At 39.2% G+C, this 25,191-nt stretch overlaps 1 protein-coding gene across 2 annotated transcripts in view; it reads left to right on the top strand.

Moving 5' to 3' along the window:
- Positions 1–25,191, top strand: part of BTBD9 (BTB domain containing 9) — a 405,791-nt gene that overhangs the window by 161,492 nt on the left and 219,108 nt on the right. The window contains exon 8 of one of the 2 annotated variants that reach the window (XM_065885107.1): positions 11,448–11,454. The exons of the other annotated variant lie outside the window; for it this stretch is intronic. Within the exon in view, the coding sequence (XP_065741179.1) occupies positions 11,448–11,454 (7 nt within the window). The remainder of the gene's footprint in view (positions 1–11,447; positions 11,455–25,191) is intronic. 2 annotated transcript variants of the gene reach the window in all.

The raw sequence follows: 25,191 nt of genomic DNA, 5'->3' as shown, positions 1-25,191 counted from the left end.
TAGATATAGGCCCTTGGAAGTTGAGGGTTTTAATGAGAAGTCTCTTAACTATGTGTTAAAGTGTAAGCAAACAGATTATCTCTCTGAAGTAATTACGTTAGCATTGACTCTATTAAATAGGCTGTTTTGGTTGGACTTTTAGTTGATACCTATATCATAAGCTAGCTTGAAATGATCCCCTAAAGATGATGAAACAAATGAGACCACACAAAGCTATAACTCTGTCCATGGAATGCTGCAAGCCACAATACACAAACCAACTGAGGAAGAAACAAGAAATAAAATGGCTCCTTTAAAATCAAAGACTACATGCTAACCTCTACTTTTAAAGAATTAGTCTTTGCAAATAACTATACTTTCAAATTAAATGTACATTTGTACAGTGCGCAATGGGTTCTTTGACCAAAATTAGTCTCTGAACTTATCTCCTTCAGATTATCCATAATTATAAGTGCAATTTTCAACCATGAAAGTGTATTAATAAGGATAGGCTAAGCTGTGTTGTGACAACAACAACAAAATCAAAGTCTCAGTAACCTTGTATAACAAATACCTGGTTTTTGTTGATGTTACACATCTACCATAGGTCAGATATTCAGTTTCACATAGTCTCTCCAGTACTGAGACTGATGGAAGTTCCACTGTCTCAGAGCTGTACCAGCTGGAACACGTGGCCTCCTTGATCATTGCAGAAGGGGAAGGGACAGTTGGAGAACCACACACACTAGCCTTTCTTCAGCATAAAAGTGACATGTTCTTTCACTCACAGCACATTGACCAAAACTAGTAATATGGCTCCACTTAACTGCAGGGTAGCTGGAGAACAGGGGGGAAGTCCATGGATATTCAGTCATAAGTAAATGTCTTTGCTACAGAAGGATGGTCAAATTTTTACATAACATGAACTCCACTTTGCCTGGCACCCTTGAAATAGTACCTTTAATAGAAAGTTTAATGTTAAGTAATTAAAGTATCCAACTGGTAAAGATGCTTGTAAGACGGCCTTTTTATATCACATAAATTTTTTATGTGTTCTCATTTGTTAATAAGGAAGGGGGTAGAAGAGAATCATTACATTCTTCAGTTTACCATTATTCATATAAGTAGTAAATTGCCAGTTTCCACTTTCCAAATAATCAAAATGACATTGCTTTGGACCACAAAGTGAGCTTGGTGTGTGTGTGTGTGTGTGTGTTTGCATAGAAATATGTGGCTACAATAAGAACTCAGAATGTATTTCGAAAACAGCTAGAGTGATTTCAGCCTTCTTTGATTAGGAGTTTATCCTGTTAGGGATATCTCAATCCCAGTTTTTGCTGAGTTGTGATGTTGCTTTTCCCTCCAATAAAGGTAAACCATTGAGGAGGAAAATCTTATATTATGACAGAATTATCTTGAGCTTTTACTTAGGCTATTTCCCAAGTCTTTTGAGGGGACAAATCAAATATGGAAGGAATCTAGGGTGCAGTGGCAGGGACTATTAGAGTCTCTTTGCATTCTAGGGAAAGCCAGGGAGATTATTTATATTCAGACCATCAACTCGAAAGATATTCAGTATCAGTGTCAGCCCAGTCATCTGACCTATTAACTTTGGTAACTCAAAGAGAAAGAACTCATTATTATTTTGCAGATAGGAAACTAAAAAGTAGTAGAAAAGAGAATCCTCACAAAAATTCCAGTTAAAAATCGACTTCTGAGTGGAACCTGAAGGCCCTTGGCTGTAGGACTGACTGGAGCTGTTCCAGACGGATGCTGCTGGAGCAGAGGGCCACTTCCTGCTCATGCCTGTCAGGAGACCCAGAGCCGGACCATGGACCCCTGCTCATCCTGAGATGCCTGCTTCCCATACTTCTCCTTGGAGTGGGGGTTATGAAAGGGATCTGTCGAGAGGAACTAAGATGGCGGAGTAGAAGGACGTGCTCTCACTCCCTCTTGTGAGAACACCAGAATCACAACTAGCTGCTGGACAGTCATTGACAGGAAGACACTGGAACTCACCAAAAAAGATACCTCACATCCAAAGACAAAGGAGAAGCCACAATGAGACGGTGGGAGGGGCACAATAACAGTAAAATCAAATCCCATAACCGCTGGGTGGGTGACCCACAGACTGGAGAACACTTATACCACAGAAGTCCACCCACTGGAGTGAAGGTTCTGAGCCCCACGTCAGGCTTCCCAACCTGGGGGTCCGGCAACGGGAGGAGGAATTCCTAGAGAATCAGACTTTGAAGCCTAGTGGAAATTGATTGCAGGACTTCGACAAGACTGGTGGAAACAGAGACTCCACTCTTGGAGGGCACACACAAAGTAGTGTGTGCATCGGGACCCAGGGGAAGGAGCAGTGAACCCAGAGGGGAGACTGAACCAGACCTACCTGCTAGTGTTGGAGGGTCTCCTGCAGAGGTGTGGGGGTGGGGGGTTGTGGCTCACCGTGGGGACAAGGACACTGGCAGCAGAAGTTCTGGGAAGTACTCTTTGGTGTGAGCCCTCCCAGAATCTTCTCATTAGCCCCACCAAAGAGCCCAGGTAGGCTCCAGTGTTGGGTTGCCTCAGGCCAAACAACCAACAGGGAGGGAACCCAGCCCCACCCATCAACAGTCAAGTGGATTAAAGTTTTACTGAGCTCTGCCCACCAGAGCAACAGTCAGCTCTACCCACCACCAGTCCCTCCCATCAAGCCTCTTAGATAGCCTCATCCACCAGAGGGCAGAGAGCAGAAGCAAGAACTACAATCCTGCAGCCTGTGGAACAAAAACCACATTCACAGAAAGATAGACAAGATGAAAAGGCAGAGGGCTATGTACCAGATGAAGAAACAAGATAAAACCCCAGAAAAACAACTAAATGAAGTGGAGATAGTCAACCTTCCAGAAAAAGAATTCAGAATAATGATAGTGAAGATGATCCAGGACCTCTGAAAAACAATGCAGACAAAGATCGAGAAGATGCAAGAAATGTTCAACAAAGACCTAGAACAATTAAAGAACAAACAGAGATGAACAATACAATAACTGAAATGAAAACTACACTAGAAGGAATCAATAGCAGAATAACTAAGGCAGAAGAACGGATAAGTGACCTGGAAGACAGGTCACTTATGGTGGAATGGTGGAATTCACTGCTGCGAACAGAATAAAGAAAAAAGAATGAAAAGAAATGAAGACAGCCTAAGAGACCTTTGGGACAACATTAAACGAAATGACATTTGCATTACAGGGATCCCAGAAGGAAAAGAGAGAGAGAAAGGACCAGAGAAAATATTTAAAGAGATTATAGTCGAAAACGTCCCTAACATGGGAAAGGAAATAATCACCCAACTCCAGGAAGTGCAGTGAGTCACATACAGGATAAACCCAAGGAGAAACATGCCAAGACACATAGGAATCAAATTGACAAAATTTAAAGACAAAGAAAAATTACTGAAAGCAGCAATGGAAAAGCGAAAAATAACATACAAGGGAACTCCCATAAGGTTAACAGCTGATTTCTCAGCAGAAACACTACAAGCCAGAAGGGAGTCGCATGATATACTTAAAGTGATGAAAGAGAAGAACCTACAAACAAGATTACTCTACCCGGCAAGGATCTCATTCAGATTCGATGGAGAAATCAAAATCTTTACAGACAAGCAAATGCTAAGAGAATTCAGCACCACCAAACCAGCTCTACAACAAATGCTAAAGGAACTTCTCTAAGTGGGAAACACAAGAGAAGAAAAGGATCTACAAAAACAGATCCAAAACAATTAAGTAAATGGTCACAGGAACATACATATCGATAATTACCTTAAACATGAATGGATTAATGCTCCAACCAAAAGACACAGGCTTGCTGAGTGGATACAAAAACAAGATCCATGTATATGCTGTCTACAAGAGACCCACTTCAGACCAAGGGACACATACAGACTGAAAGGGGATTGAAAAAGATATTCCATGCCAATGGAAATCAAAAGAAAGCTGGAGTAGCTATACTCATATCAGATAAAATAGACTTTAAAATAAAGAATGTTACAAGAGACAAGGAAGGACACTACATAATGATCAAGGTATCAATCCAAGAAGAAGATATAACAATTATAAATATATATGCACCCAACATAGGAGCACCTCAATACATAAGGCAACTGCTAACAGCTATAAAAGAGGAAATCGACAGTAACACAATAATAGTGGGGGACTTTAACACCTCACTTACACCAATGGACAGATTATCCAAAATGAAAATAAATAAGTAAACACAAGCTTTAAATGACACAATAGATCAGATAGATTTAATTGATATTTATAGGACATTCCATCCCAAAACAGCAGATTACACTTTCTTCTCAAGTGCTCACAGGACATTCTCCAGGATAGATCACATCTTGGGTCACAAATCAAGCCTCAGTACATTTAAGAGAATTGAAATCATACCAAGCATCTTTTCTGACCACAATGCTATGAGATTAGAAATGAATTACAGGGAAAGAACCGTAAAAAACATAAACACATGGAGGCTAAACAATACGTTCCTGAATAACCAAGAGATCACTGAAGAAATCAAAGAGGAAATAAAAAAATACCTAGAAACAAATGACAATGAAAACATGATGATCCAAAACCTATGGGATGCAGCAAAAGCAGTTCTAAGAGGGAAGTTTATAGCTATACAAGCCTACCTCAAGAAACAAGAAAAATCTCAAGTAAACCATCTAACCTTACACCTAAAGGAACTAGAGAAAGAACAAACAAAACCCAAAGTTAGCAGAAGGAAAGAAATCATAAAGATCAGAGCAGAAATAAATGAAATAGAAACAAAGAAAACAATAGCAAAGATCAATAAAACTAAAAGCTGGTTCTTTGAGAAGATAAAATTGATAAACCATTAGCCAGACTCCTCAAGAGAAAGAGGGAGAGAACTCAAATCAATAAAATTAGAAATGAAAAAGAAGTTACAACAGACACTGGAGAAACACAAAGCATCCTAAGATACTACTACAAGCAACTCTATGCCAATAAAATGGACAACCTGGAGGAAATGGACAAATTATTAGAAAGGTATAATCTTCCAAGACTGAACCAGGAAGAAATAGAAAATATGAACAGACCAATCACAAGTAATGAAATTGAAGCTGTGATTAAAAATCTTTCAACACACAAAAGTCCAGGACCAGATGGCTTCACGGGTGAATTCTATCAAACATTTAGAGAAGAGCTAACACCCATCCTTCTCAAACTCTTCCAAAAAATTGCAGAGGAAGGAACACCCCCAAACTCATTCTATGAGGCCACCATCACCCTGATCTCAAAACCAGACAAATATACTACAAAAAAAGAAAATTACAGACCAATATCACTGATGAATATAGATGCAAAAATCCTCAACAAAGTACTAGCAAAGAGAATCCAACAACACATTAAAAGGATCATACACCATGATCAAGTGGGATTTATCCCAGCGATGCAAGGATTCTTCAATATACACAAGTCAATCAATGTGATACACCATATTAACAAATGAAGAAAAACCATATGATAATCTCAATAGATGCAGAAAAAGCTTTTGACAAAATTGAACACCCATTTATGATAAAAACTCTCCAGAAAGTGGGCACAGAGGGAACCTACCTTAACATAATAAAGGCCATATATGACAAACCCACAGCAAACATCATTCTCAATGGTGAAAAACTGAAAGCATTTCCACTAAGATCAGGAAAAAGACAAGGATGTCCACTCTCCCCACTATTATTCAACATAATTTTGGAAGTCCTGGCCATGGCAATCAGAGAAGAAAAAGAAATAAAAGGAATACAAATTGGAGAAGAAGAAGTAAAACTGTCACTGTTTGCAGATGACATGATACTATACATAGAGAATCCTAAAAATGCCATCAGAAAACTACTAGAGCTAATCAGTGAGTTTGGTAAAGTTGCAGGATACAAAACTAATGAACAGAAATCTCTTGCATTCCTATACACTAATGATAAAAAATCTGAAAGAGAAATTAAGAAAACACTCCGACTTACCACTGAAACAAAAAAGAATAAAATACCTAGGAATAAACCTACCTAGGGAAACAAAAGACCTGTATGCAGAAAACTATAAGACACTGATGAAAGAAAGTAAAGATGATACCAACAGATGGAGAGATATACCATGTTCTTGGATTGGAAGGATCAATATTGTGAAAATGACTATACTACCCAAAGCAATCTACAGATTCAGTGCAATCCCTATCAAATTACCAATGGCATTTTTTACAGAACTAGAACAAATCATCTCAAAATTTGTATGGAGACACAGAAGACCCTGAATAGCCAAAGCAGTCTTGAGGGAAAAAAATGGAGCTGGAGGAATCAGACTCCCTGATTTCAGACTATATTACAAAGCTACAGTAATCAAGACAATATTGTACTGGCACAAAAACAGAAACATAGATCAACGGAACAAGATAGAAAGCCCAGAGATAAACCCACGCACCTATGGTCAACTAATCTATGACAAAGCAGGCAAAGATATACAATGGAGAAAAGACAGTCTCTTCAATAAGTGGTGCTGGGAAAACTGGACAGCCACATGTAAAAGAATGAAATTAGAACACTTCCCAACACCATACACAAAAATAAACTCAAAATGGATTCGAGACCTAAATGTATGACCAGACACTATAAAACTCTTAGAGCAAAACATAGGAAGAACACTCTTTGACATAAATCACAGCAAGGTCTTTTTTGATCCACCTCCTAGAGTAATGGAAATAAAAGCAAAAATAAACAAATGGGACCTAATGAAACTTCAAAGCTTTTGCACAGCAAAGGAAAGCATAAACAAGATGAAAAGACAACCCTCAGAATGGGAGAAAATATTCACAAACGAATCAACAGACAAAGGATTAATATCCAAAATATGTAAACAGCTCATGCAGCTCAATATTAAAGAAACAAACAACCCAATCCAAAAATGGGCAGAAGACCTAAATAGACATTTCTCCAAAGAAGACATACAGATGGCCAAGAAGCACATGAAAAGCTGCTCAACATCACCAATTAATAGAGAAATGCAAATCAAAACTACAATGAGTTATCACCTCACACCAGTTAGAATGGGCATCATCAGAAGATCTACAAACAATAAATGCTGGAGAGAGTTTGGAGAAAAGGGAACCCTCTTACACTGTTGGTGGGAATGTAAATTGATACAGCCACTATGGAGAACAGTATGGAGGTTTCTTAAAAAACTAAAAATAGAATTACCATATGATACAGCAGTCCCACTACTGGGCATATACCCAGAGAAAACCATAATTTAAAAAGACACATGCACCCCAATATTCATTGCAGCACTATTTACAATAGCCAGGTCATGGAAGGAACCTAAATGCCCATCGACAGACGAATGGATAAAGAAGATGTGGTACATATATACAATGGAATATTACTCAGCCATAAAAAGGAATGGAATTGAGTCATTTGTTAATATGTGGATGGATCTAGAGACTGTCATACAGAGTGAAGTAAGTCAGAAAGAGAAAAGCAAATATCGTATGTTAACGCATGTATGTGGAACCTAGAAAAATGGTACAGATGTACCGATTTGCAGGGCAGAAGTTGAGACACAGATGTAGAGAACAAATGTATGGACACCAAGGGGGGAAGACCGCGGTGGGGTGGGGATGGTGGTGTGCTGAATTGGGCCATTGGGATTGACATGTATACGCTGATGTGTATAAAATTGATGACTAATAAGAACCTGCAGTATAAAAAAAAAAACAAACAAAAACAACTAATACTAAACTTTCTCTGGGTTATTTGTATGGAAATATGTTAATATAAATGTTTCAGACATCACATGAAATTTCTAAAGATCTTATATGTTCTGGTATAGTGTTATAAGTCATAATTCTAGTTATTACTTTAAAATGTATATCTCAGAAATTTAAAAAAAATCAACTTCTTTTTCTTGAAGACAAATAATTTAATCTTCCGTTTTGAAGAGCCCCTTTTTGCTTGAGATACTAGTTGTCCGTGAGGTACACTGAAAAATCTGGCACTTGAAGCTTCCATTCTGGGACTGCAGTTGCTCATCTTTACTACCGCAGTACACCTTGAACATCCTGATGTCATCTTCCCTCACGAGAATTCCACACGCACTTACTGAGCACTTGTTAAGTATCAGGCAGCAGGATGTGTTAAATACAGTTATGAAAAAGACGTGATCTGTGACTTTAAGAACTTACAGGCCAGTTAGGGGAGAGGGACGAGTAAACTGATATTTCAGTATAACATTGAAGTGCTTAAGGGCTTTATCCTGAACTCCCCTCTTTTCTCTATCTATACTCTCCTTTCTCATACATGTATATGCTTCTAGCTCTCAAGTTTATCTCTCTGGTCCAGGCCTCTCTGTTGTCCTCCAACTATTGACTTGAAATCTCTACTTGGGTATCTCTTAGACATCTCAAACTTAACATGTCACAAATAAGACTCTTGATTTCTCACTCTTCCAATCAGTTCTTCTCCATCACAGTAAATGGCACTATTATCCTTTCATCATTTTTTCTTGGTTCTCAAGCCTAGGAGTCATCTTTGATTCTTCCCCTTTTCTTCACTTTTCAGCCCATTGGAGAGTACTAATGGTTTCAACTCTAAGATACATGTTGTATCTACTGCAGTCATTCTGCACTGCCACCACTCCAGTTGACACCAACATCATTTCTTACCTGGACTGTAGAGACCTCTAACTGCTCTCCTTGTTACCCCTACAATTAATTCTTCATGCAGTAGCCAGACAAATCTTAAAGTTAAGGAAGAGTAAATTACCTTGTTTGCTTAAAACTCTTCAATGTTATCTCATCTTTAAACTTCTCCAAGGTCTGTAAGACTTTACGTGGTTTGGTCCCTGCCTCTACTTCTTTATCTTCATCTTCTTCCTCATTCTGCTCCCCTCAGTGGGTTTCTAGCCATGATGGCCTACCTTCTTTTCCTTGTTCTTGCCAAGCTCTTTCTCACCAAAGGATGCTTGCCTTGTTTTTCTCTCTGACTGTCTATTCTTCTCTTTGGCTTCTTATTTGGATCTCAGCTCAAATGTCACCTTCTCAGAGAGCCTTTCATGATAACCCTATCTTTATCATATTACTTTATTTCCTTCAAAGTGATTATTATAATACCATGTCAGATAATTTAGTAAAAGACTATGACAAACTGAGCCAGGGGAATGCTAAATAAAACAGCTGGTATTTGAGAAGACATGTAAAAAAAGACTACAGAGGGGAGAAAAAATTTGCAAGTCACATATGTGGCACAGGACTTGTAACCAGAATATATAAAGAACCCTCAAAACTCAACAATAAGAAAACAGACAACCCAATTTTTTAAAAAGCACAAAAGATTTAAATGGCAAGTAAACACATGAAAAGATGTTCAACATCATTAATAATTAAGATGCAACTTAATAAAAAAAATGCAACTTAAAACCACAATGAGATAACAAAAACCATAATAAGATACTACTACACACCTATTAAAATGATTTTTGAAAAACACCAACCAAAAAAACTGACAATACTAAGTGCTGGAAAGGATGGGGAGCGTCTGGAATTCACATTCATTACTGGTGGGAATGCAAAATGGTATGGCCATTTTGGAACAGAGTTTGGCAGTTCCTTATAAAGATACATTTACATATGACCCAGCCATTCCACACAAAAATATGAATAAGAATTTTTATGCCAACTTTATTAATAATTTACAAAAACTGGGTATAGCCCAGATACCTCTTCAGTTGGTGAGTGACTAAACAAATCATGGTACATCTATGTTATGGTCTACTGTTTGGCAGTGAAGAAGGAACAGATGACTGATAGACACAACGGCATGGATAAATCTCATCTGTCTTTTCTAAGTGAAAGAAGCAAGATTCAAAAGCCTACATACTATGTGATTGCGCTCGTAATGTCATTCTGTAGAAAGCAAAACTCTGGCAATGGAAAACAGATCAGTGGTTGCCAGGGTTAGAGGCTGGAGGAAGGTTTCACAGCAAAGAGTCAGCACAAGGACATGTTTCAGGGGTGATGGAGCTGTTCTGTGATTGCTGTGGTGGCAGTTTTTTGAATTCTTAGAACAGTACACCAAAAAGAGTGAATTTAACTGTCTATTAACTTTAAAATAAACTTAAAAACAAAAAGATCATGGACATTACTCTGTAAGTATTGGGTAAACCTTGATTTTGTTTTTTTTGTTTCATCATGCTGGTTCATGTACTATCAGACCAACAAAATTCAGTTTTTATCTTCTTTCCAGAATAGAGGTATCTGGTTCCAGGAAGTGTTGGTTTCCCTCAGGCATCCTGTGTGACAGTGATATTCTTTGAGCTGGTAATGCTGTGTATTGATTCTTCTCATTTTTTTATTAGCTTTTGTTAAATGAATGAGGTTTTTATTTTCTTATCATGAATTTGCATTATTTCTGGGATTTAATTTTAGAGAAATGATGCTTTTTTTTTTTTTTTTTGCGGTATGTGGGCCTCTCACTGTTGTGCCTCTCCCGTTGCGGAGCACAGGCTCTGGACGCGCCGGCTCAGCGGCCATGGCTCACGGGCCCAGGCGCTCTGCGGCATGTGGGATCTTCTCGGACTGGGGCACGAACCTGTGTCTCCTGCATCAGCAGGTGGACTCTCAACCACTGCGCCACCAGGGAAGCCCAGAAATGATGCTTTTTTTTTTTTTTTTTTTTTTTTTTTTTTTTTTTTTTTATGCGTTACGCGGGCCTCTCACTGTTGTGGCCTCTCCCGTTGCGGAGGACAGGCTCCGGACGCGCAGGCTCAGCGGCCATGGCTCACGGGCCCAGCCGCTCCGCGGCATGTGGGATCCTCCCAGACCGGGGCACGAACCCGTGTCCCCTGCATCGGCAGGCGGACTCTCAACCACTGCGCCACCAGGGAAGCCCCGAAATGATGCTTTTTAAAACCACTTGTGGAAAGATATTTTTTAAACTTATATATTTCTAAGAGCGGGATGATTTTTAGTGTTTTATGATCAACATTCTGTATGTGAACGAACTGTAAACTCTTTAACCTCAAAAATAATTAGACTAAGAAGGTACATAATACAGTGTTTCCCCCAATTTTTAATACTCTGTGCTCATCTTTAATAAAACAGCTGTGTCCACCAGAGGATATGAACATTGAGTTAACATTTATCATATAGTGTTTTGTACGCTAACTTCATTATATTTTGTCACAATCCATTGTGTAAATGTTAGGTTAATTACTTGAAACCCAGACCTACTTGCTTGAAGAATTTCCATTTTGAAGTACATTGGAGTCATTAGTGACTGCACCTTTTGATCTCCTTTGAAAACTTCGCAGCATTTATTTTTTTTATTATCTCCCTCAACAAAGGGAAACCACTTTTTGTCCTGCTGATGCATGACCTGGTATGTATAGCTCTGTTTCATGAGTCTGTAGAATGCAGGTTTGAATTTGGAATGCATCCTCAACATTCCTGCACCATTTGAAACTTATCCCATTTTCTGATGTCTTCTCTTTCCAAAAAGCAACTTGATTTATTTATGTAACAGTTACTGCAGTTGTAGCACTTTAATTTCCTGTATCATCTTCTCTCTCCATTTGGGATGATATGCAATATGCAGGGGGACATTTGATGTTCCAGTGGATGTCATAAGAGAATGTTGAAAAGCTAAGTAGAGAACATTCTTCATACAGATCTGTTCAGTCATCAGGCTGTCCTCAATCACAGGATGGTACTGTAGCTACATCCTCATCTACATTATAGCATTTCTTTTAAAACTTATCATTTAAAAACCATAAAACCAAATATTTAAAAGCACTCTGGATGTTTACTTTGCTGAGCCTTACTGTTGATTTTGTTGTTTTATGGAATGCTGTAGAGGAGTCCATTGTTAATCATGTCCTAACCCTATAAAATATGTAACAAGCTGCTGAACAGAATGATGACAGCAGACAGAGAACAGTTTCATTTGAATTCATGCAAATTTAGAGGTTTCCCAGAAAGCCATGTTTAAAGTATGAGCCATATTTTGAAAATAAAACAAAGAATAATGCCTTGGAGTAGAGATCTGTAATGAAATGCATAATAGCTGAAAGAGTACAATAAATTTTGAGGGGAGAGCTTTCCATTTTCTGTTCCTTTTCAGATTCTAATACTAAACTCTATTAACAGTCTGTATAAAATAATGAGACATGAAGCCCTGCTGGTGTAAAACTATTACTAATCTGTTACTTTGCATAAATTTTCACTCAAATGATTGTCTGTGGTTCTTATGAAGGACCTGTTATACGCTTTCCAGCTAAACAGTTGACACCTATTAACCATCTCCTTTGAATGAATGGTGTTGGAATTTGCAGGCATTGCACTTTTTGCAAGTTGGGAAAAGAAAGGGATTACAAGCAAGGAATACAAGGATATTTACTCCAATCAGAGATCAGTGTTCTTACGTGAATATGTTAATTGAAATTCTTTTCATTAGTTTTAGTGCCACATTAGGAAAAGCAGAAAGACATTTTTACTCTTATTTAAAAGATCTGTATATTCTAAAGTGGTCACCTTCCTATATCTAGGTCACATTGTCATTTTACTTTTAATAATTACAACAGGAAATTTATCATTGCCTCTCCCACAAGCTCTAATCTTACTCTTGTCTTTCCTGTTTTAGTTTGTGTTGTTTCTTGGTCACATCGACTTAAAATTGAAGTGAGCTTTGATTCTTTTTCTCTTACTTCATATGTTTAAGCAGTCGCCAAGTTCTTTTGATTCATCTTTCATAATTTCTTTCGTATCTGTCTCTTTTTCATTTCCATTGCCAGCATCCTAGTGCAGACCGGTATGGACTCATGCCTAAATTATTACATCTTTAATTGGTTTCCCAACCTCTAGTTAATTCTCTTCCAATTCATCCTGCATGTTATCACTAGATTTATCTTACTAGAACATGGCTTTTCTTACACTTGCGAATTTGAAAGTTTGGAAGTGATTGTAAAAATAATTGAAATCATTAGTGTTATTAAGAAATGGCATAGTATAGTGGCATATTGGCTTTGGAACCAAAAAGACATGGGTTGGAATCTCAGATTAATCCCTTAGTAGTCGTATGACCTTAGGGACTGAGTTACTTGACCTTTTTGGGTCTCAAGGTCTACAAGTAAAAATAGCAAAAATTGGGACTTCCCTGGCGGTCCAGTGGTTAAGACTTTGCCTTCTAATGCAGGGGGTGCAGGTTTGATCCTCGGGGAGCTAAAAACCAAAATATAAAATAGAAGCAATATTTTTCCTTTTTTTTTTGCAGTACGCGGGCCTCTCACTGTTGTGGCCTCTCCCCTTGCGGAGCACAGGCTGCGGACGCACAGGCTCAGCAGCCATGGCTCACGGGCCCAGCCGCTCTGCAGCATGTGGGATCTTCCCGGACCAGGGCACGAACCCATGTCCCCGGTATCGGCAGGCGGACCTTCAACCACTGTGCCACCAGGGAAGCCAAGAAGCAATATTTTAACAGATTCAATAAAGACTAAAAATGGTCCACGTCAAAAAAAATCTTTAGGGCTTCTCTGATGGCACAGTGGTCAAGAATCCACCTGCCAATGCAGGGGACACAGGTTCAAGCCCTGGTCCGGGAAGATCCCGTATGCTGCAGAGAAACTAAGCCCGTGCGCCACAACTACTGAGCCCGAGTGCCACAACTACTGAAGCCTGCGCACCTAGAGCCCGTGCTCTGCAACAATAGGAGCCACCCAATGAGAAGCCCGTGCACCGCAAAGAAGAGTAGCCCCCGCTCGCCGCAACTAGAGAAAAGCCCGCGCGCAGCAACAAAGACCCAACGCAGCCAAAAATAAAAATAAATAAATAAATTTATTTTTTAAAAAATCTTTAAAAAAATTTCAAAAATAATATCGTTGTTATTGATATTATATATGAAGTACCTAGCTTAGTGGGCTCAATTAGTGATGGTTATTATTAGTAGTAGTGTTGTTATCTTTAGGACAAAATGGAGAAAGGGAACAGAGATTAGAAGATGGAACCAGGAGTGATGCCCCTAGTTAGAAAGCATAAAGGGAAAAGAGCCCTTCTACATTGGCAAATGCTTCTGAAAGGATGAAAATTTTTTTGAATTTGTATTTTTTATAATGTTTACATTTGTATATATATTTAGGTCTCCACTCCTTAAATAGACTACAGAATGTAAATTTTCAGATACGTGAACTAAGACTTTACAAACCTCAAGGATCAAAGACCATTGGTTTTAGTGATTAAGAGCTTAATGCTGACTTTCCAGATTGCAGTTTCACATAGAACAATCGGTGCCAAATGGGAATGAAAAAGAGAGATAGATGTAAGAGAAATTATCAAAGATGAATCAGGAAAACTTTGCAACCAATGTTGGGAGTAAATTGTGGTAGAAAAGTGGAGACAGAGTGTGGTAGACCTTTTTGTCCAATAAGGTTAGGGTGAAAAGACAGAACGAAATAGGGCACTAGCTCTAGTATCCCTGGCAACAGGGTTAAGGAGCGGCTTTTCCACCACTGGCTGGTGACATAAAGTATTAAGAAGACAGAAAGGAACCAATGTTGAGGATTAAGTGTGGATGCAAGGACCTCCATGAGTTGGAGAGACTAATGATACTGTTTTTTACATGCCATCTGGGCTACTCTTGGGCACTGTTGTCTTCATGTGTGGTCACCATCCTTGTATCATACAAATGGAGCTTGCTTCTTCTTTTGCCTCTCTTCTGCAACTCTTGATCAATGTAAACTTTGAGGAATCTCACAGTGTTTGCCATTTTCAAACATGTTTGAGATACACATTTAAGGCCAGTGAGAGTAAAAAGAAATGGTGGCAGTTGCTAGATGAGACGAGCACTGGGTTAGGACCACAATGACTAGAAATGAGCATCTGCCTTCACAGAGCTTACACTTAAGTAAGCACAGTATATCCACAATACAAGACATCATTCATTCAGCAAATATTTGTTAAATTTGTGTTTATAACACACTGTGTGCCAACTTCTGTGCTGGTAATGAGGATGAAAGAGGGAATGAGACATAGACCTTTCCCTCAAAGTATTTATAGTGTATAGATATGTATTAATTCCATTTTGTAACAAGTTCCATTGGTATGGTACAAAGCAGTGATACAGTTTAGAGTAATCACGGATTATACACGTGGTTGGAAAATCAGAAAAGAAATCATTTATCATTTGTTTAAAAGCTGGATCTTGAAAGGCTGGATAGGCTTTCAATACAGGGAAAGAAGGGGTTAGTGAAACTTGAGTGAGATATTAACAAACATAAATGATCAAAGCAGGGAAAGTATTTTCAGGGCCCAAGTGTTATTAGGGAATAAGTGATAGATGAAGCTTCAGAAGTCACCTAGTTTAGTTCTCACGCTTGAGTGTACATCAGAATCACCTGGAGAGTTTGTTAAAATGCAGATTCCCAGGCACTTCCCCGTTCTGAGTCATGAAACCTAGAGAGTGGTCCAGAAAGCATTGTTTCCTGAATTCCTATTATTTTCTGTTTAATAAGCTTATCAGGTGGTTCTAAATCTATTTGTCTTTGAAGTACACTTAGAGAAACACTGACCTGGTCCTAAACATTGAGACAGTGGCTAAACTCCTAAGCATCTCTGCTAAGTGGGTGTCTACCCTTTGCATGAATTGGGACTCTGTCTTCTGAGGCTGCCTATTCTGTCTTTGAACAGCCATGCTAAAGAAGTTCTTCCTTTTATTGAGCTGAAATTTCTCTGTCTGTTCTGTTGATTTTAGCTCCACCCACTTGAGGCCACAGAAAACAGTAATAGGCCTTTTTCCAAGTGAGAGCCCTTCAAGTATTAGAAAATTTCCCTTCTGTAGGTTGAACACATCCAGGTCCTTATTGGTTTGGTTTTGAGTCCTTTCTCTGTCCTGGACAGTTGCCTCTGAATGCATTCCAGTTTTTCTGTGACCTTTGTAAAGTGTTGCACCCAGAACTAAACATTATTACTGCATGGTCTCTGAGTTGTGAGTGAATAGTACCCAGATGAGCCATGTGATTTTATCAATTATTTCCTCATATGGTCCTCATAAATATTGTAATGGAAACATGGGGACAAAGGGTTGATTGGAGTAACCTTTATTAAGAGATTATGGGGACTGGAACTGGCTTGTGTGCTTGGTAGCTGTCAGCTACGAAATTTGGGGATGTAATAGAATGAGGAAGAATAGTTCTTGTTCCTTTTATTCCCCCATGCTTAATTTTACTCTCCACCTTGGCTTATAAAAATATCCATCTCTTACCTCCTTCTCCCTTATGTCTTTGTTTCTCCCCTTCTCTTTCTTTTTTTCTTCCCTTATGTGTTAAGAATTTTGCATATGTCAGGTTAGAGAGTTTATCTGAGCTTTCATCTCCTTCCAGGTACTTTTGGGTGGGGCAAAATGTAATAATATAGTCCTGGAGAATCTGGGTGGCAGAGGAGGGGCTTTGGCTGAGGGACAGAGCAAAGTCAGCCATTTCCATCCCTGGTCTTCCTCCTGTGTGGCCCTTGACACTCTCTGATTGCCACAGAATGTTCTTTGGCTTGGGCTCTGGGGTTAAGTTCACCAGGGCTGAAGCTGAACAAGCTGAATTTAAATCATAAATCGCCTTTTGGAGGGTTATGTAAATGTAGATCTCTAGGTCTGTTTTAAAGCTATTGAACCAGGACCAAAGAATGTTCATGTATCTTCCTGCAGCTTCATTCTCTTATGGCTGCAGTTTTAACTTGATTTTTTTTTTTTTTTTTGCGGTACACGGGTCTCTCACCACTGTGGCCTCTGCCATTGCGGAGCACAGGCTCCGGACGCGCAGGCTCAGCAGCCATTGTCCACGGGCCTAGCCGCTCCGTGGCACGCGGGATCCTCCCGGACCGGGGCACGAACCCGTGTCCCCCGCATCGGCAGGCGGACTGTCAACCACTGCACCACCGGGGAAGATCTTAACTTGATTTTTTTGAATCCCACCAACTTCTTTGAATTTACCCCCAGAAAAACTTAAATATGAATTCTTTCAAGGTAGGGTGTTTTTCTAATATGGTAAACTATATCATATAGCCTTCTTCTAATAAAGAGCCTGGTGGGTAGAGAAAAGGGGAGGGAGAGGTAGTGTTTTTTCTTTTTCCTGAGGAAGCCCTATATAATTTTTCTTATTTTGTAATCTTAATTATTCAGAAAAGAAGTCTGTTAATTAGCTCCTTTGTGTCAAAGTTCGGTGTGAGCTGGACAAGACCCATACTCTAACGTCCTTGAACTTTTCCACTTTCTTGCTGTTTATCAACATATGAAATTTGTTGATCACTGTTAGACCTCTTGTTTCTTGTCTTGCTGGTATTTTTGTTCTAGAATAAAGATGCCAGTGGGCTTTACATGAACCCAATCACAGTTTCCAAATATTACTAGCGTTTGTTTCCTTTTGATTTTGCTGAATTATTTGCAACATCTTTTGTTTGTTGCTTGTTATACCAGGTGATTGAAAAGTCCCTTGAGTCTCTTCCTATTTTTCTGATCCCAGAATTGACAGCTGAATTGTAACAGATTGCTGTATACACTGACCCAAATTCCATGTCTCTAATTGATGGGTCATCCATACCTCCATGAACAAAGCAGCAGGATTTTTCTGAGTCTTCACTCTACTGCAGCATTTTGTTTCAGTACTAGTCATCTTTTATAGAGCTTGATATATTTTTTATTTACCTAAAAAAGAAAAAAACTGCAGTTAAGTACTCTTGGCAAAAACCTGAGCAATGACATTTCTTTTATGAGTTGTAAAATTGCCATTAATAAAGAAGAAAAATATGAATTACATGGAGAAGAGTTATTGTTGCTGTTTTTTTTTAAACCAAGGATTTTTTTAAGGTTTGTCCAGGCTTTCTAATAGGCCAGGTGCTTGGGAATTTTGCCATCCCTAGTTTAATTTGCCTAGATTTGTGTGCAGGATTTGACCTAGGACTTTTCAGTGTATGTTGGAGAGACTGATTCCATCCTGCCTAGCTATTTAACGTAGTATAGTGAACATTTGCTTTGGCATCAAACAGACCTGGGTTCAAATTCAACTGTATGACTTTGAGTAAGCTACTTCTCTAAGCCTCAATTTCCTTATCTGTAGAATAAAATGGCTAATACTAGACCCTACCTCATAGAGTCCAGGATTAATTGAAATCATAAAGGTAAAGATGTGCTCAGTGCCTGGCATACATTTGGCACTCATTAAACGTAGGTATCAGAGGTGAGCAAGAGTAGTCCACGAACAGAGTCCACCCCACTTCCTGTTGAGGAGACGGACACTAAACAAATCCTTATAAGAGCAGTTGTTTAATGTTGATTACCTAAGCGATGTGGGAGAAGTACAGGGTGCATTCAAAGAGGCTGCTTTTCTGTGGTCAGTCTCTGGTGAAGGTTTACATACACTGACTGAACGTGCTGTCTTCTGCTAGGCAGACAATGCCCAGTTTACCTGAGCCATGTGGGTGGAGTCCTCACCTCTCAGGTGTCTTGCTTTTCATTTTGCTCTGATGTTTTACCCTTGGCTTCAGTGAGAACTTTCCTGGGAGGACCAGCAAGGCCTTCGTCAGGTGGGAGAGGAATTGCATTACTGACATTTAATATCTTCTTTTGACTACCACCTAGATTGTGTGCTTCTAAAACAGTTTTCAAATTTTATTTTTTCTTCAGCGATGCTTGGCATGATGTTCCATATATATATTCTCAATAAATTTTATTAGCCAAGAGATAATTGCATGGTCTTTTGTCCCTCCTAACATACCCATCTTGCCAGATTATGTGGTAACCATGTCAATACTAATGTCTTCTGGAATTATAAATTCCATACATTCATTTTAAGATCTGCTGATGGTATTATTTATTTCAATATGTAGTCATTCAGATAGTTTGCTTTTTCTGTTCAAGTGTCTGTATTTAAAGAAGAAACTTTGATGATGCAGATAACCCAAAAATATTTTTTAAAATATGTTTTAAGAAAGTTTTTTAAATATATAGATAGAATCTCCAATATTCTTTGAATGTTTAATACTTTAGAGTAATCAAATGATAATCCTAGAGAGAATGACCAGGAGGAGGGCCTTGCTGGATCACACTAGCTCACTATCAGGCTAACATATCTTACTTTAAGTTCATACCTACTTGTTGGTCAGTATCTTTCCTAGTAAACTTTGACTTCCTCCAGGCTTTCATTAGACTTGTCAGCTTGACTGCTGATCACATATGGGGGCAATCAAAAGAAAAAGGAGTTAGGACCAAAACATCCTATTTAAGTTTTTCACCTGTGGATTGTTTAAGACAGTAATAACCTGCGGATATTATTGTATCAGTCAGAATAAGCAGGATTATACTGTAGTAACAACTCCAAAATCTTAGTGGCTGATTTCTCACTCATACAACAAATGTAATGAGAGCAGGGGGCTTTGCTCATTGTGGTCACTCAGGGACCCAGACTGGCAGAGACTCCATCTCAATATGTGCTTTCATGATCACAGAAGCAGGGGAAAGAGAGTTCTTAGAGTCTCACTCGAGCAGTTAAGTCTTCCAGCTCAGGCATGACTTCCACTCTTAACTCACATGGCCTCACCCAGCCACAGAAGAATAGGAAGTTCAGTCTTCCGTATGCTCAGAAGGGGAGGAGAACTGAATACAGATATCAGTGAGTAGAAATAATGACTACAAGCATGGATAAATTAATGAATCTTCTTTTAGTTAGTGAAAACTTACCTTTTTTGTGTTTGTTGGCATTGAGAGGTCAGCCTTTAGCACCATATTTGACAGGCCAGACTGTTTCCATAAAGCCGCTTTACATTTAAATTGTGACATACCCATAATATGAAATCTAGTATTAATAACAATAGTTAACACCAACATAGCAGTTACTCTGTATCAGGCCCTATTCTACCATTTTACGTATTTTAGTTCATTTAATCCTCAAAACAACCCTATGAAAAAGGTGCTATTTTTATACCCATTTTATATTTAATCTGAAGCACAGAGTGGTTAAGTAGGAAGCCCAAAGGTGCATGACTAGTAAGTAGTAAAGCCAGGATTTTAACTTGGGTAATCTGTTTCCAGAGTCCAAGCTTTTAACCACTAAGCATTTTGGTACTTTAAATTTTCACAGCAGACCATTTTCCTCAGAAAATCTGTTTCTTAAATAATTGTTCTCTATGCCATAATGGAGACTTCCAAGGTTAAAAGAGGAGAATCGAGACAGGAGCTGGGGTCTGGACTAGGTGACCAAGAAGTTTCCATCTAGCCATAAGGTTCTGTGTGATTCTGGAGTAAACTCAACAAGTATTTACTGAGTGTATTGGGTAGTGTGCTAGGCTCTGGGGATTTACTCTAGAAACTAGGACAGACATGGTCCCTATTCTCACAGAGTTTTTGTTCCTGTGGAGTCAATAGGAAAGCACAAAGAGTCTAATGGAGACATCTTCTCAGAGGGTTAGGGAAGGCGCTTTGTGTTTGGAGCTGAGGCCTACAAGGAGAGAGTCACCAGGGCTGAGGAGCAGGTGGCCATGGGAGGGACTGGGAAAAGTCTGCTGTGAGCAGAGCATGGACCAGAGGCGGGGGGCGGCACATGGATGCAGGCCTGCAGACATAGTAAACCATTACACAGGGAGTTGACACAACCAGATTTGTATGTTTAAAAACCACTCTTGGCAGAGGTATGGACTGGATTAGACGAAAACAGCGGTGTATCAGGGAGCCTGATAAGGAGACTGTAATAGTAATTTTCATGAGAGATGCTAGTTAAGGGGCTAGGGTGGTGACAGCAGGGGTGGGAGATATAATTAGATTTGAGAGATTAAGAAGAAAGTTGATTTTGGACTTGGTGATTAATTGGATGCCTGTATTGGCAGTCTGGTGGGTGGGGGAAGAGGAGAGGGAGAGAGAGAAAGAGAGATTAAAGCCAGTTTCGTGATTTCTGGCTTGGGCAGCTGAGTGCTTGCTATTCTCTACAGTGAGAGAGAATGATGGAGAAGTCTTTGGAGGGGAAGATGAGGAGGAAGCATTTTGTACCCCTGTAGTGGGAACAGGTGTGGAAATGCCAAGAAGAGGGAGACAGTGACAGGGTGTGCATCAGGAAATGAACGTGCAGACACGTGCCAGAAACAAGAGTGAACAGCTGGGAGGTGACACATCTCTAGGTATGGATCCATGGGAAGGTTGAGCCAGGGGAAAAAACACATTCTCACTCCTTCACATAGATGCAAGACCAGCCTAGACTAATCTAAAGTGTTTTATGTATTTACTTCTCTGTTCATAGAGGACATTTGTCTATAATATCAGGGTTTTAGTCTCTGTTGGTATTCCTCACAGAGGCTCGAGTCTATTTTTCTCTGATTAAGTCAGTATAGAAGTGTTGTCCAGTCTTGTTTGGGAAATTGTTTATGTAGCCCTTTGTGTCACAAGGTCCTATCACCACAATCCATTTGCCTACTAAGTAAATATTTGCTTGACAGAGAAAGCAGAAATCAGGGGACTTCCCTGGTGATCCCCTGGGTAAGACTCTGTGGTCCCAATGCAGGGGGCCTGGGTTCGATCTCTGGTCGGGGAACTAGATCCTGCATGCCGCAACTAAAGAGCCCAAAGAGCCCAGGTGCCGCAACTAAGACCCAGAGCAGCCTAGATAGATAGACAGGTAGGTAGGTAGGTAGGTAGATAGATAGCAGAAATCAGGATGATTCTGTCTGGCTTGAGCTCCTTACAATGTTTTTTTAAAAAGCCTGCTACTTCTTTTTTCCACATCTCAGGTGAGACTGTTCTACATTACTCCCTCCAACTTTCCTTCTTCATAGGAAAGGGGTGTCTGTTGCTGAGCAGAGCATATAGGGTGAAAATTCTGACGGCATCATATTAACATGGGTATCTTTTTCCTTTCTAGGTACTCAGTACTTTTGTTTTTATTTTATACATACAGCAAGGCTCTGTTATCACATGAAATCAAGTCTCTTACAGACTAAATCCTGTCCCCACAGAAAAATAGTTGAGTCTAACAAAAAAGCCTGCTCTCCAACACCAGCATTATGAAAGTGCCATGATTTTGTATTATGCATTTCTATACATTCTAGTACTGAGAAGCCATTCTTTCTTGCCATGATTTTGCCTGGACCCTTAAAATAGGAACTTTGGCCTTCTCTGAGGAATTTTATAGATGAAAGCTTCACGCCTAAGAGAGTGACTGTCTGGGTTATCTCTTAGCTGTATAATTTTAGGCTGTCTAACTGAATGACTGACTTTAGTTTGTGCCGTATGTAAAATTGGACTGTTGATAACATCTGCTTCATAGGTTACTGTCAGGACTAATGAGGCACTATATGGAAAGCACTTTGAATCGCATCTGGCATATAGTAGAAACTCAATAAATGTTAGCTATTCTTTTCTTCCCTGTATCCCGCAGGATGGAGGTGATTAGGGTGACTCTCTGTAACGCTCTATGACATCTAAGATAGGATCTCTGTTCAGAAACCTCTTTCCTCCTAAAAAAAAACTGTGAGAATTGGTAAAGAAATGGGAAGGGGCTAGGTACATCCAAAGGAACCATTAGCACCCAAGAAAAATGGAAACCAGCCTCTAACCTGACCCCTTTAGAGCTTTGGACGGTGCCACAGCACTTTGGGCCTGGGGGTCGGGTCACCCAGTATTCCATGCTCCCCTAGAGATTTCCCTTTTACCTTAGTGTTACCTCTGAGTTCTTTAGAATAGTGGTTTTTACCCTCGGGGTTAATTCTCTTTATTGCCTTCACAGGCAGTCACTAAGCTTCTCCACTTCTCCACAGGGTGTTTATGGGAATCATATGATAAAAAGGATTATAGTTTTCTACAGGAAAAATGTAATTGTAAATTACTTTGCTAACTTAGACCATTATAAAAAAATTCTAGACTGGCCAAAGCTTAATTGTAGAAGCAAAGACACATCAAATAAAACATTTTTAGGCCCTTAAAATTGCTGAGAGTCTTACGATTTTAAGGTTGCAGAAGGGCTTGTAAATGATCTAGTCTAACCCACTCATTTTACATTTAATAAAGAAGCCCAGAGATGCTGACAGTTTTCACAATTTCTACAGCTTGTTAAAGGAAGAACCAGGACTGGAGCCCAGATCTCCTGGCTCCCTGATCAATGCTCTATTATATCACATTATCCTTTAAAAGTTTATAAAATATGCATAAACATTTAATTAGTATGTGTGGTATGGAGACCCTAATACACTATAAAGTAGACATTCAACACATTAAAAATGTGTCTATTATCACATAAATTTGACATAACCTAAAAGTAATATGCTAGCTATAATATACAATAAACATTTCATTAACACCAATGTTGCTTGTCCTTTTATAATTTGGAAGGGACTTGATGGGAGGAATTTAGATAGCTCGTCCAAGAAAGTTTGACACTTTACAGAAATATTAAGAAAGTTGTCCAGAAGTTGTCCTAGTCTCTCTTAAACCTCTTCCTCTTGTCATACTACACCCTCACCCTGCCCTTGACAAGAGCACCTGTTATTTCCACAATGACGAGCCCAGTGGTCTGTTCTGAGTCCTTGTCCTCTTCACCTTCCAGCAGCGTTTGATTCAGTTGATCGTACCCTGCTCACTTCATTTATTTGACTCCAAGACTCCAGATATCTGCATGGCTCATTTCTTCACCACCTTTAGGTCTTCACTCATATGCCATTTTCTCAGTTAGACCTTCCTTGACTACCCTATTTTGAAAATTACCAAATGCCTAACATTCTTCACTGTTTCTTTTTTCTCCATAGCATTCACCACCACATACTGTATACATTTTACTAATTTATTTTGTCTTTTTAAATTCGTTGTATTTTTCCCACCAAAATGAAGCTTCCCAAGATCTAGAACTATACATGACACACAGTAGGTGCTCAGTAAACACACTTGAAATATTGAAAGCATGAACGCCCCTCTTCCTTTGTAGTTTTCAGAGGAAAGAATCTGTTCATCTGATTGAGGCCTGAATGACCAAAGGGCTTATTTCCTAGGAGTGTTTATATTGAAAATATTGTCTTATTGGTAGTATGTAGGAGATGTTTTGAGTAATGCTTTCACTTGTTCCCCTTTGAACTCCTGCCCCATCCATCACTCTCATAGCTCTGCCAGAAGAATTGGAGTTATTTACTTGCCATTTTAGTTCTGAAAAGTGTTAGCTGCCTGTCTGTACCTTATAGGGTGATGGTGACCATCATCTCCCTACTTCAGCTGTTTCTCTGTGAAAACAGGTATTTTATGTACTAAATTGCTATACAGTGATAAAACAGTAGTAGCATTTTTTTTTTTTTTTCCAGCTGCACTGCATGGCTTGTGGGATCTTAGTTCCCAGGCCAGGGATTGAACCCAAGGCCCTGGCAGTGAAAGTGCTGAGTCTGAACCACTGGACTGCCAGGGAATTCCCAGTAGTAGCATTCTTAAAGCCATATCTTTCTACAGATGTTTCAGAATGTCAGAGTCAGTGCTGTCGATGTAGGTGAAAATGTCCTTCCTTCTCTGTCCCCAGAGATCACTGGGCTTTGGAGTTGGTGGGTTTTGTTTAGATTAGAATTCCAGCTCTAACACTCATCCAGCTCTGTGACCTTGTAAAGATTTCTTAAAATATGAGATGGGGTCTGACATATCACCCTTTAACATGGATTACTTCCCTTTGCCTTTTCTGCTTCCCTTTTTTCTTTGTATCCCTACACAGAGAAGAGACTCAATTGCTAGACTTTTTAAACCTTACATACAGAAATCCCTATTTGAACATTGTCCCGTGCTTTAAATTTGTATTCCGGGTTAATCTTGTACATTTTGATATGATTTTTCTCCCTTAATTGTTATTAATGAAACCACCTTCTGTACGTGAACTATGTACTGAACAAAAGCCTAGAATCTTCACTTTACGAGCATTGCAAAGTAAGACAGATATGTCTTTGATATAAAATTAAAGAGAACTGCATCAGAAAATACGTGGAAAGGGTATTACAGCTTTCACAGTCCTTCTCAAGATGTTATTCTTTTTCAAAGAAATAACAGTAAACCCAGAAATTATTTTCACACTGCTTTTTCAGTGAATAGCAGTAAAAATTAATAATAATGAGAAAAGAACAAGAATCCAAATAAGGTATTTGCATCTTCCTATATTTCTTCTTCCTCAGGCTGTT

This window comes from Phocoena phocoena, chromosome 10 (assembly GCF_963924675.1).
Source record: "Phocoena phocoena chromosome 10, mPhoPho1.1, whole genome shotgun sequence".
In the NCBI taxonomy this organism is placed as follows: Eukaryota; Metazoa; Chordata; class Mammalia; order Artiodactyla; family Phocoenidae; genus Phocoena; species Phocoena phocoena.
This window is presented reverse-complemented; position numbering and strand designations above follow the sequence as displayed.